The 14289-nt window shown below is 40.7% G+C and overlaps 1 protein-coding gene across 1 annotated transcript in view; it reads right to left on the minus strand.

Annotated features, from left to right (window-relative positions):
* Positions 1-6369: 6369 nt before the first annotated feature.
* Positions 6370-14289, minus strand: part of fyco1a (FYVE and coiled-coil domain autophagy adaptor 1a) — a 32673-nt gene continuing 24753 nt past the window's right edge. The window contains exons 14-18 of the mRNA XM_063015653.1: positions 13061-13208; positions 10369-10461; positions 8308-8518; positions 7689-7798; positions 6370-6707 (exon numbers count right to left, since the gene is read on the minus strand). Of these exons, the coding sequence (XP_062871723.1) occupies positions 6632-6707; positions 7689-7798; positions 8308-8518; positions 10369-10461; positions 13061-13208 (638 nt within the window). The 3' untranslated portion in view covers positions 6370-6631. The remainder of the gene's footprint in view (positions 6708-7688; positions 7799-8307; positions 8519-10368; positions 10462-13060; positions 13209-14289) is intronic.

Genomic DNA, 14289 nt, shown 5'->3' on the forward strand with positions numbered 1-14289 from the left:
GTGGGCATTAAGAGGAAACAGTCAATATTCAATGGAATTCAACATTTTATTTATGCAGTTTTTAGTCTACATTTTCTTGAGTTTGATGTAAACAGATCAACAAAGAATCACCATTTAAGGCATTTGCTCTGCTTAAATGTCATTTATTCAGTCCCTTTCTTTTTCATATTCTATGAGTTACATATACTGTATTCCTAGGGGGGGGGGGGGGGGGGGGGGGGGGGGCAAGCTGGTTGTCACAGGGGCACTGGCCCCCGATGTCCCGCCCTAGAACCGCCACTGTCAGATAGGAAAACACCCTGGACAAGGTGCCAATCCACCGCAGGGCATTACCCCATGCATTTACTAACTACCTTACTCTCCCCTAGGGCAGTTTAGAATAACGAGGCGCCATGTTCTGTAAGGGCAGTGGTAACTCAGGGGTACAGTACCGGACTAGTAATTGGAAGGTCGCTGGTTTAAGTCACACTGCCAGGTTACCACTGTTGGACACTTAGCATACTTATTTACATTTTCAGCATTTAGCAGACACTTTTATCCAAAGCGACTTACAGTCTAAGCAATTGGGGGGTTAAGGGCCTTGTTTATGGGCCCAACAGTGGCAACCTGGAAGTGGTGGGGTTTGAACCAGCGACCTTCTGCTTATTAGTCCAGTACCTTAACAACGAGGCTACAACTAACCTTCCGTTGTAGAAGTGCATACTGTCAAAATGTGCCCACCAAGTGCCGCAAATGTAAACGTTTAGGGCACAGGAGGTAACTGGAGAAACCTGCCGAAAACCCACATGGGCACAAGGTAAGAATGCAGAATTCCTCACAAGCTGTAACTGGAGACAAGCTCCCCCAGGACTTACACGGCATGGCATTCACATCTCCTGCTGTGTCACCGTGCCACCCTGAATTCGACAGGAAAGATTGGTATATGGTAGCCTCATTTTTGCCAACATTCTGTGCAATTTGCTGCTTTACTTTCCTGCTATTCATCTTTATTAACCGCTTCACTCTTATCAGGTTTGCTGTGTGTCCAGCGTGTTTTTTGGGAGGTTGAAGGAAACCGAATCACCTGGGAGAACATGCAGAGCTCTTTATACTCTAGGTGAGGTTCGTACCAGGGTCCCAAGTAATTTGTGTTCCTGTGTGGCACTCACTTTAGAAAGGAACAGGTGAATATTTACTTCACAGTCTTCACAGTAAATGTTGTTTATATCTGGCAACAGACAAAGTACATAGAAGGTGCATCCTGGTGTTCATCACCTGTGAATCATTTTGCTGATATGTATGACAGCTTAACCATCCTGAGATATTGGAACATCAGGAAAGTGGCAACCCTGTCAGTGAGGTTTCACTTTTCCAGTTTGCTCTTGCTGCTATGATATGACAAAATAGTATAATTTTGTAGCTGGTGCAACTGGATTTAGGCACCCACTATTTCCTCTCTTTAAAACTCTGTTAGTTGCTTCATGTTGTTTTCAAATCACATGTATTAAAGTGTTTGCTCTTTAATGGCTGATACATGTGTTATTTATCAGCTGGCCTAACAGAACCCTGAGCTATTTCTTTTATTTTGTAAATAAAAGTACGGTCTCACCACCCACTGAGGGACATCAGTACATGTGATTGCCCTGCTGGTTTGACTGCATCAAAATAGCAGTGTCGAGCCTTTAAATTATTTGCAGAAATGACAGGAACCAGTGCAATCAGCGATGGGACTGCATTTGCAGATATAATAAAAAGTTACCATTCCCATTTTTTCCTGCTGCTGTGTCCGAAATGGCTCGCACCTCTTCCCTATCAACATAATAAAGGTTGAACCTAAAAATTGGATCCATACTGTAGTAAAAATTTTCACATTATGCTTCATCGATCTCTCAGCAGACATGAAGCTGAGCAGAAGTGCAGGATGAACAGATCTAGCCTACAATGTAAACACAATTCTGTGTGGCAGTTATGCATATTTATCCTTGTTTTAAATATTTATTTATTTATTAGGATTTTAACGTGATGTTTTACACTCTTTGGTTAGATTCATGACAGAAACAGTAGTTACTCGTTACACAAGATTCATCAGTTCACAAGTTTAATATCAAACACAGTCACGGACAATTCTGTATCCCCAATTAACCTTACTTGCACGTCTTTGGACTGTAGTAGAAAACCCACACAGACACGGTGAGAACATGCAAACTCCACACAGAAAGGACCCGGACCGCTCCATCTGGGGATTGAACCCAGGACCTTCCTGCTGTGAGGTGACAGTGCTACCCACTAAGCCACCGTGCCGCCCCTCCTTGTTTTACAATAAGCACACTATTAAATAAAAACCTAAATGCTTTACTACCTGTTTTCTCCTGGTCAGGATCATACTAGTTCTGGCACCACCCTGAATCAAAGAAAACAAGCCCCCTAGTCACGTACTCACCCTGGACAGGGCGGTGCTCCATCACAGACGGCACACATGCATTAGCTCACTCATTACCTACAAACTTGCTAGAAAACAGAACCTAGAGGAAACCAACACAGACATGGAAAACATACAAAACTCCATAAATAATGAATGGATGTAAGAAATAGCTAGGAACCGTGTTGCTGTGTGGCATCCAGTTGACATGCTGGAACATCATGCCACCCTAAAACATTAAACTGATAGTCTAACCCATCCTCCAGGCATTGTTAAGATGTTGCAGCTTTACATGAATGTTTTTAATATAAAATTTGGTTTTATACTGTTGTAATAATTTAATAATTAAAAGAATATTATATTTAAGCTTATTTCTTAACTTATTTTCTTATATTTAAGAATATTATATTTAAGATTAAAATATATTCTTCTTCTTGATTTTAATTTTTTAATTTCTGTATTCTTTTACACTTAGATTTTAAACATTTCTATTTTTTGTATATTTTTTGTCTACTTTGTTTACTTTTGTAACTACTGTGGCTGAGCAGTCACAAAAGCATTTTACTGCCAGTTTTACTGTGTATGACTATGTCTGTGACAAATAAACCTTGATTAGATTTATTAGATAATTAGAAGATTGTTGATTTAAGGTGACTTTATTTAATAATGGTTTTGGCCTAAAAACCATCCAGCAAGAGTTTGTTTGAGAAAATAATAAACTCTTTAAATTGCCCTATTTTTCCATTAAAACCTGCATAAACAAGCAATGCTTTTTAATTAACCAGAAAATAAAAAGCAGCAAGTTCAGCACTGAATGTTATTGCTTCATCAAACCAATCTGAACTCATTCAAGCTGATGTCAAACCCCCTCTCACAAAATTAATTAAAAAATAAACCTCTGTATTATCCACACTAGTTAAAAAGGTCATTTACATTTAACAGCCAACACTTAATATGAACTGAGAGCTGAGCCACATACGCTATATGGCCAAAAGTATGTAGACACCTGATCTTGAGCTTGTTGGACATCCCATTGCAAAACCATGAGCATTAATATGGAGTTGAAGGCGGCAGCACTGATTGTATAAATGCTAACTATATAAACAAAATAGAGGACAAACACTGAACAAAATACTTTATTTGTTTAAAACACACATGGTAACATAACTTACAAGTGTTTCCCTGCATAGTTTCTTATATACTCAGCAATCTCAAACTCACCCATTCCACTGAACTCATTCTGGACACTTAAAAACATCCATTTATTATTAAAAATATATTTTTTAAAAATCCTCTTTAAATGACATGCAACTTGACCCCGGCACAACCATATTTAGCTAAAAGTAGCAGCAATCAGTTTATCCAAGAGCCACTGAATGAGCAACAAACATGTTTTATTGCTTTCTGAAAGCCTGAGTGGACAATTATTGAAAATTTAAAGTTTAAGTAAACTTTTGAAACCCTGATCTGAGCAATGTAAACCTGATCCTGTTCTATTAAAAGCTTTAACTCCTTAAAAAAAGCAATAAAACAAATTCAGTACAACTACAAAGCTCATTTGGGTGGATGGGCTACCAATCAAACAGTTGTGGGTTCAAAACCTGGCTCTGACCTGCAGCCACTGAGCCCCTAAGCAAGGCTCTACTCATAACCCTATCGGCTCCAGGGGCGCCGTACAATAGCTGACCCTGCGCTCTGACCCCATTGTACATTGCACTGTACACGTATGTATATTGTATATGACAAATAAAGGCATTTTATCTGCCTTAGATTAGTATTAAATACAAGACTTAAATATTCAGTTTAATCCAAAACTTGGACCTGTTCTTTTTCTATGACTGAATAATACTTCAGAAAATTTGCTATAATTTGCTACAGCACATCCAAGTGTTTGTTTTTTAAAACCCTGATCAGTAATTTCTGGCACCACCTTTGGTTGGATATTCGGATGGACTGACCCATTTAAAAACTAGTTTTGATGTGCAATGTGGGCCGACATACTGCTGGTTCACTGAGTTGCATCCAATGCACAAGAATATTAGAACAACCTTGCTTCTATTAGAAACCTATTACAAGCCCTTTCTACAATGCACCAGTTTTAGTAGAAGTAAACAAAGCTAAAGTAGCGTTATTGCCAGTAGGTACAGTGATGTTGGGTTTGACATCCACATCTCCTACAAGTACAAAGTGTACGTGGGTTGTATTTGTGCTTATAGTCTAAAAATCTGGTATGCATAGACTGTACTGTAGTTAAATAATATAATCCTGAAGGTCAGTTGGCTTTTTAGATCATACTTAACTGACAGCAGATGGTCTCTAAATTGCATACTGGATTAGCTTATGTAGTGCTGAACTCTCATACTCTACCTTATTTAAAACATGGTGCTAGCTCCCTGACTGTGATAGTGTTCATAGCTTTGGTACAGAGTGCCCCCTCTGTGTGACCCTGCCAAAACAAAGTGATTGTCATTCTGAGTTTAAAAATGTGAAGAAGGTGTTTACAGTGCTTATAAAATATCATCATACCCTTTGCATCATTTATCCAGAGCGACTTACAGGAGATACATTACAAATGAAGTAAAGTCTAACATTTTCCAGCTGTATTTTACACATTACAACTTAAAATGAAAAAGTAAAAATAACATCAAACTCAACTCTCAGGTTCAAATCTCAGCTCTGCTCATGGCTGGCCTGCCACCTACACACAGACACAACATTGGCTGTGTGTCTGTAAATGGGGGGGGCGAGGGCCCAAGAGTGTTTTTCATCACTGGGGCAATTAAAACATCTAGTGACCGGTCCAGATGCCTGCAAGAGGGTGGCTCTATGTGTGATAATGAGTTGTTTGAGACACTGTCCCTGACAGATGTAAAAAAAAAAAAAAAAAAAAAAAATAAAATAAAAAAGATCGGCAAGTGCACGCATATCAAAAGGGACACGACAGCCACAGCCTTCATCTTTTAGAGATGACGCAGTAGCAACGAGAGAGAGAGAGAGAGAGAGAGAGAGAGAGAGAGAAGCTCCAATTGGGCTGGTTCGGGTAGAAAATGGTAAAAATGAATAAATAGAAGATTTACAAATATTGAGGTTAATTATTAAAATAATAATAGTAAAACAGTCAAATGAGACCAAGACTGGACCTTTTGGACTCCAAGGGATATGTTTGACAAAAAGCAAACAGCACAGCACCCAAAATGAGCCCAATCTACTGTGAAGCACAGTGGTGGTAACATCATTCCATATGGGTGTTTTGATTTAGTAGAAAGTGTGCATTGAAGGGGAAATTTATAAAAAAAAATTTTTTTAGGATTTAAACGTCATGTTAAGATTCATCAGTTTGTATCTCCAAATAACCTCACTTGGACAGTAGGAGGAAACCGGAGTTCCCGGTGGAAACCCACACGGACACTGGGAAAACATGCAAACTCCACACAGAAAAGACCCGGAACACCCCACCTAGGGATCAAACCCAGGACCTTGCTGTGAGGTGACAGTGCTACCCACCACCCACCACGACCACTGTGCCACCCTGAAGACGAAATAAATGCTGAAATAAACCCAAATTCTTAAGGGAAAACATATGGCTGTCTGCTGGATATTTAGGGCTAATTCGGAGCCCTAAATTAAAAGTGATCTGTGCATGGACTTGGAGGAGGGTGGCCTTTACCACTCAGCAAAAACTGACATTTCATAAAGAAAAGAGAAAATAGAAAAGTATTTTCTAATCTAGGTGTGAAAAATGGCAGCTACATACTTAAATATATGGCTGTATGCTAGGCGGTAGGATTGTTTTTTTCTTCTGTGATACAAAATGTGACTAAACGAGGTATGATGATTTTTTATATCCACTGTAAAAACATTTTTAGTCTGATGGTGAATTAAACACGATCATGGAAAGTGCATTCATTAGCAGCAGTATTTCGAGAGTGCATTCTCATAAAAAACAACTGTTTACATATAAAACCATCACATTAAAAAGATGTCATTTCCTTTAGCGTTCTTGCACAAAATAATGTAAGTCTGCATAATGTGCGTTCCGTGTTTTCATTAATGGCCACATTAAAAGTAACACGTCTGACCTTAACGCAGTTCTGCTGTAGTGTAAAACCGTCAGAGTGCTTTGAAACTCATCGTCTCATTCTGTTAGTAGTGAAATGAAAATATTAAAACACTTGGCACAGTAAAAATAATTAAGATAAAATGAATCTAAAAATAATAAAATTCGCAATGTGTCTATGGACAATCACTTCCATCATAGATGACTGGCTTCTCTGTGGTCAGGTGGTAGTTGACTTTTTTGGAGATAAACCTACAGAAACAGACACACATAAGGGTCATCAAGGAACTGGAGATTTTCCACAGACTTTACAAACTAAATTAGGCTTATATTGCAGGTACAGGATTAGAATTTAGAGTATTTTCTCCTCACTTTTTTACCCAATATAATAGTGGCCATTAAGAGCTTACTTCTCTCTTGTCGCTGCTGCCATCCCCACCCCTGAACAAGGAGGGCTGAGGTCATCACGTGCCCCTTCAAACCATTTGTTTTCCCCTGACAGGAGCACAGTATTATGTGTGGAGAGAAACATACAGCCATCCGTGTAGGCGCCCTGACCCCTACCTCAAGGAACCCTGTTTTAGCCATTGTCTCTCCCCATACAGACTCACAGCCAATCATGATGCTCACTGTGGCCATTTGTCACCCTTTCCAGACTTATATTTCACCATCATCTCTGTCTCTGGTAGAGGTGCTGGCATTAGCAGTGGAAGAATACAAAAGAAGAAGCTCGGTGCTTTGATTGTGCTGAGGCTCTTTGTATGAATTTGCTGCTGACCAGTGTAACAACGCGGTCGCAGACATACATGAAAGGAATTGTCATTCTGGAATATGCAAGCCTTTGCAGCCCCATTTTGGTAAGAAGTAACTGAAAAATTAATAATAATAATTTAAAAAATATATTTTGGGTGATTTTTGGCTTTTTTAGGTATTCAAACGTTATATTTTAAGCGGTCCATTACTCTAGCTCAGCTATCGACCAGCCGGGCATCCACACAGACTGGCTATGCCTGAGGAGGGCAGATGGCCGAAGCCCTGCCATGGATATTCTGGCATGGTATCCAGGGTTTGCCTGTGGGACTGGACCTGCCATGACCCTGACCAGGATAGAGCATTAGATGAAAATGAAATACAAAAACGAATCTGCATATTCATTACAATCCCTATTGGTTGGTGTTATACAAACATTGACTCGTAGATATAATGTTTTGCTTGTGTGATTGGACATTGTACCTGGAGAAGGAGTTGTCGAAGATGAGAGTGTAAACGCCTGGGTTTCTGGCTTTAAGCTGGCCCTGCATTGTCTCTTTGTGGGCATTACATCGGGTCAGAGCAATCAGAACCTATACACAATATAAAAAACAGAATAATGAATCAAAACGTACTGACAGATGATAGAATACAGTTCTACAAATACAGTGCCAAAGAACAGCTACCAGAGGGAGGGCATCAAGCCAACAGTGACCCTTTAGCTGTTGTATTTTTAAGGCACCATAAATTACAATCAATCTTTCTGTGATCATTGTATTAGGTAGCTGGCTAGAACAATGAATTCTGGGGGATGAAGTTTTAATTGACAGCTCCTGGAGACCTCAGCACAAACAAATATGTGGATTATGTGGCTTTGCGCCTCAACCATACTGCAGGAGTCACAGTTGCAGCAGTAAGGCACTGATACTTTATCCGGAGCAGACACGTGTGGTGGAGAAAAACAGGAAGCATATCGTGTTTCTCCTGCAGGAGTCTCCAGAGTCCACAGGCCAGTAAAATATATCCAAATTGAAACACTGTAGAGGGGAAAATGCTGAAAAAAAGTTAGAATGAGATTAGCATTTGTGTAAAGATGTGTTACCTTGGACTGCTCCACTGGAGTGTCAACCGTTTCTCTGTAGACCACGCTGAAGCAGATGCTCTTTGGCTCAGATGAGAAGACCCAGCCGATTGTGGGTGCATGGTTTTCTACAGTTATGGAGATGAGGCTGTAGCAACTGGACTTCACGAACAGCTCCCGAGGAGAATCACCAAAGTGAAAGAGGTCATCGATGTGCAGCTCTGCTGAGGAACTGCAAACATTACAACCATTACAACATGAAGAAAAGAACTATTACAACAGGTAGGGCATAAACTCAAAAACAGAATCCAACACAATCCAGTAATAAAAATATCTGGCAACACATTGTATCATTGCTATGTTAGTCTATGGTCTACTAAACATAACTATGGAAAGTACAAAGTACATGGAACAGTCGTCTCTTTGCCCAGATAAGGAAGAAAACTCAAACTGCCATCTTATGTTAGAATGAAATTCAATTCAATTCAATTCAACTTTATTGTCATTATACAATACAGGGTTGTACAGTATAACGAAACACTGTCAGGCTACATCTCCAGTGCAGACAATGAAAGACAATAGTGCAAAAACAATGGGGGAGGGGATGGGGGAAGTTACCAAAAGAAAACCATACATAAGGTGCATAGACAAGGTGCAATGACAAGACAATATAAGGTGCAAAAACAATATAAGGTGCAAGAACAAAAGCAAGGTGCATAGACAGATTGAGGTAGTGGATTTGGATTTAGCAGCTAGGTTTGGGTAAACAAATTCGAGGTAGTGGATTAGCAGCAAGAGTGCAGTAAAAGTGCGAGTGCAACAGTCGTAGAGGTGGTTATGTCCTGGTAGTTATAGTAGGAATGACTAGTTTAACCGCTCGTGGGTAGAAACTGTTCTTGAGTCTGGTGGTTCTGGCTCGAATGGTCCGGTACCTCTTCCCAGATGGCAGTGGCTGGAACAGGAAGTGGCTGGGGTGTGTGGGGTCAGAGGAAATGTTCCTGGCTTTCCTCAGACATCTTTTATTGTAGATGTCCAGTATGGGTGGGAGTGCGGTTGCAGTGATGTGCTGGGCAGTTTTCACCACCCTTTGAAGAGCCTTGTGTTCAGCAGCTGTGGCACTGCCGTACCAGACCGTGATGCAGCTTGTCATGATACTCTCCACAGTGGATCTATAGAAGTTACAGAGAAGCTGCTGTGGCAGGTTGACTCTCCTCAGTCTTCGAAGGAAGTGGAGACGTTGTTGTGCCTTTTTGATGACGTGTGATGTGTTGAGTGACCAGGTGAGATCCTCAGCTAGGTGGACGCCAAGGAACTTGAAGCTGCTCACTCTTTCCACCGTTGTCCCCTCGATGCTCAGTGGTGTGTGCACTCTACTCCCCCGTCTGAAGTCGATGACCATCTCCTTGGTTTTGCTAACATTGAGGGAGAGGTTGTTAGCAGTGCTCCACTCTGTGAGCATCCTCACTTCCTCCCTGTACAGCCTCTCATCATCGTTGGTGATTCTGCCGATTATTGTGATGTCGTCGGCAAACTTTATGATGGTGTTGGAGCTGTGTTTTGAGATGCAGTCGTATGTGTACAGTGTGTACAGCATAGGTGAGAGGACGCAACCTTGTGGGCATCCTGTGCTGAGTGTGAGGACGGGGGAGGTGTGGTCACCCATCCTAACAGATCCGTAATCCAAGAATGACACAAAAAAAAAAAAACGGCTGTGCCTTGAATTTGAAGCTGTGATTGTCTACACTCAGATGAGCTTTACATCCCCAGAGGTTTAAGAGCTGCCATTCAAAACGGAAGCCCCTGCTCCAAAATCACCACTTTAATGCTTGACTTAGTTTTGTTGATTAATACATGAACAAACAAACAGCAGGAGCTTGCTGGACTGTGAACAGCACTATTTATATTTCAGGATATATACATTTATTGCATGGTGATGATGAAGAATGCTGTCTGCTTTAATAATGTGTTTTAATGAGTATTTTGCTAATTAATATTAATTAATATGTACAATTAATTAGCAGCTTACTCTCCTGCATAGTGTCGATGATAGTATGCAGTAACAGGTGGTGTGCAGGTACTGACCTGAGTTCCTCTGATTTGAGGAGGTTAATTTCAGCATCTTGTACAGTTGGGGGCAATTCGTTTCTTTCCGCAGCCAAATCACTGGAAGCACCCCTATGAGACAGTACATAAAGAACATCATATTCTGGATGGACAGTAATGAAAAAAGTATACAAATTTGTGTTCAGACTGAAACACAAAAACATTCAGGTATGGGTTATGACCCAAAGACATTTACCAGATGTTAAAAACTTTTTCTAACTCAATTTAACAGGATGTGTCCCAAATTGTTTGTTTGGTGTTTTTTTGGATTTTAACATCATGTTTTACACACTGGTTACAATCATGACAGTAACAGTAGGAACTCATTACCCAGGGTTCATCAGTTCACAAGTTTAATGTCAAACACAGTCATGGACAATTTTGTATCTTCAATTCACCTTCCTTGCACGTCTTTGGACTGTGGTAGGAAACCGGAGCTCCCAGAGGAAACCCACACAGGCACGGGGAGAATATGCAAACTCCAGACAGAAAGGACTCGGACCTCCCCACCTGGGGATCGAACCCAGGACATTCTTGCTGTGAGGCAACAGTGCTACCCACTGAGCCACCGTTCCACCCATGTAATCTGTGCATTAAATAGCATGTCAGAATGGTAATGTCACCTTTAATGTCTCTGACAGCCAGACAAGAACTCAGAATAAACATTGCAAAAATACATCTTTTACACAAATGACCCTGTATGTAAGTTAACATGGATATTTACAACAAAACTCAACCCACTAGGCCTCTATTGCCTCAGCATGGCTTTGCATACCAGACTGTTTTACACTGGATGTCCCTCCTGATGCAGCCCTCCTCTTTGTATCCAGGCTTGGGACCGACACTAAGAGCACACTAACAAGCGCACCTCCAAATGGCCAAGTTGTTTTGGCCATGTCTGCTCACAAATGATTTATTTAAACTTGAACAATTAACAAAAATGAAAAATTAGACCAGAGGTGTCCAAACTTTTGCCTGTAATTGTGTAAGTACAGAAAATCCGACAGGGTTTTTATTAGTGATGAACAGTAAACTCAAGGCGGTACTGCACTGGGGTTTTCATGAAGAAACAGCGCTGTTGGAACTCATTACAAGAAAAGCTTCGAGCACCTTACCCACAGTTCTCCTTAACACAGCATCTGTTCTGTTTCTAAAATTATTTCCCAGTGGAAACAGCAGTTCACCTGAGGCAAAATGTAGCCTGTCTGCATACGAAGGGAATAAATCTCTGTACTGACTGAAATGATGAGTGTGTTTCAATTTGTATTTTAAGCAGATCAGACTGCACTGTCTGAAGTTCTGGCGGGTGCCTGGTGGGATCTGTGTATTTTACCTGGTGTATGGTGGAATTGTGTGTATTTTACCTGGTGTATGGTGAGATTAGGTGTGTTTTACCTGGTGTATGGTGAGATTAGGTGTGTTTTACCTGGTGTATGGTGGGATTGTGTGCGTTTTACCTGGAGTATGGTGGAATTGTGTGCATTTCATCTGGTGTATGGTGAGATTAGGTGTGTTTTACCTGGAGTATGATGGAATTGTGTGTATTTTATCTGGTGTATGGTGAGATTAGGTGTGTTTTACCTGGAGTATGATGGAATTGTGTGTATTTTATCTGGTGTATGGTGAGATTAGGTGTGTTTTACCTGGAGTATGATGGAATTGTGTGTATTTTATCTGGTGTATGGTGAGATTAGGTGTGTTTTACCTGGTGTATGGTGAGATTAGGTGTGTTTTACCTGGTGTATGGTGGGATTGTGTGCGTTTTACCTGGAGTATGGTGGAATTGTGTGTGTTTTACCTGGTGTATGGTGAGATTAGGTGTGTTTTACCTGGAGTATGGTGGAATTGTGTGTATTTCATCTGGTGTATGGTGAGATTAGGTGTGTTTTACCTGGAGTATGATGGAATTGTGTGTATTTTATCTGGTGTATGGTGAGATTAGGTGTGTTTTACCTGGTGTATGGTGGGATTGTGTGTGTTTTACCTGGTGTATGGTGAGATTAGGTGTGTTTTACCTGGTGTATGGTGAGATTAGGTGTGTTTTACCTGGTGTATGGTGGGATTGTGTGTATTTTACCTGGTGTATGGTGAGATTAGGTGTGTTTTACCTGGTGTATGGTGAGATTAGGTGTGTTTTACCTGGTGTATGGTGAGATTAGGTGTGTTTTACCTGGTGTATGGTGGGATTGTGTGTGTTTTACCTGGTGTATGGTGAGATTAGGTGTGTTTTACCTGGTGTATGGTGAGATTAGGTGTGTTTTACCTGGTGTATGGTGAGATTAGGTGTGTTTTACCTGGTGTATGGTGGGATTGTGTGTGTTTTACCTGGTGTATTGTGGGATTGTGTGTGTTTTACCTGGTGTATGGGTGTATGGTGAGATTAGGTGTGTTTTACCTGGTGTATGGTGGGATTGTGTGTGTTTTACCTGGTGTATGGGTGTATGGTGAGATTAGGTGTGTTTTACCTGGTGTATGGTGGGATTGTGTGTGTTTTATCTGGTGTATGGGTGTATGGTGGGATTGTGTGTATTTTACCTGGTGTATGGTGGGATTGTGTGTGTTTTATCTGGTGTATTGTGGGATTGTGTGTTTTACCTGGTGTATGACGGGACTGTGCGTTTTATGTGATGTATAGTGGGATTGTAATTCGCCTGGTGTTTGGTGGACTCACTGATCCTTGGAGACTCTGTCCTCCGTCTCTCCCTCCTGTGACTCTGCTGTGGTTTGTGAGAGAGTCTCACTGTCGTACAGTCCATTCACCTCCTCATCAGTGATGATATCAAACACACCATCATCCTGCTTCACATGTGGATTGCTCACTGTATCACACACACACACACACACACACACACACACACACACACACACACACACACACACAGATGGACGATTTAGATGGATGGGGAATGGACGTCAATTGAAATAAAAAACTACAGTACAGAATTATATATTTTTAATATTATTATATATTACTATTATTGCATATTATTTATCAACTGCTTCATCTTATCAGGTTTCCAGAGGGTCCACAGCTTAACCAGAACTGCTTGGAGCAAGGCAAAATGCCATAGTACTACTTACTTACTGACTTAATTACATGCGGGGGGAAATTCAGATTAGTCACCCTACCCACAAAAACCTACAAGTTTAGGCAAGGTGGGAAGAAAACTGGGGTACCAGAAAAACACCTGAAGTGGGCATATGGAGCTCATGCCAAACTCATTACAGACAGTGACTGGACTTAACATTTAAAAGTGCTCTCTGCTTTGACCAACAAAATCCAGACCAATCAGACTCAAATCACTTTGCCATGGGGTTCCTGTGAGATTAGAAGTGAAGTAAATGCTGGTTGTTGTGAAAAAGGTGTGCAATAGGTCAGGCAAGATGTGCTATACAAACCATTCTAACAAAAATCTTAAGAACTAAAAGTCCAGGCATCTAACCTTGTCAATAGTCTGTAAAAAAAAAAAAAAAAAAAAAAAAATTATTTTGATGACGTTAGAATAAAGCTCTTGTCCCAGAAGTCGATCTAAGAGCGTTAACATTCTAGGAAATTATTCTGGTCCTCTCTAAAATTCCACACAGTTCTCGTGTACAAAAACAAAGCCGCAGCTCTATGAGTGGCACATATAAAAGCCCTAAATTGCAATGTAGCATCGCCTGAACTGCTTTCAAGATTCCGATCCAGATGTGCTGCAAAAGAATAGAAGAACTTCAATAAGGTAAAGTGCCTGCTACGGAAATGACCATCTGTCCCCAGCACTCATACGGCTGTCCAGGAACGGATTACATTACTGATTGGCTTGAGGTGTAAAGAGCGCTGAATTGATTCTATAAACAGAGATCAAGCAGGCAACAAAACAAAAAGCTCTAAGATGAACCTGGTTTGCAGCTGTTACG

This window comes from Trichomycterus rosablanca, chromosome 19, assembly GCF_030014385.1.
Source record: "Trichomycterus rosablanca isolate fTriRos1 chromosome 19, fTriRos1.hap1, whole genome shotgun sequence".
NCBI lineage: Eukaryota > Metazoa > Chordata > Actinopteri > Siluriformes > Trichomycteridae > Trichomycterus > Trichomycterus rosablanca.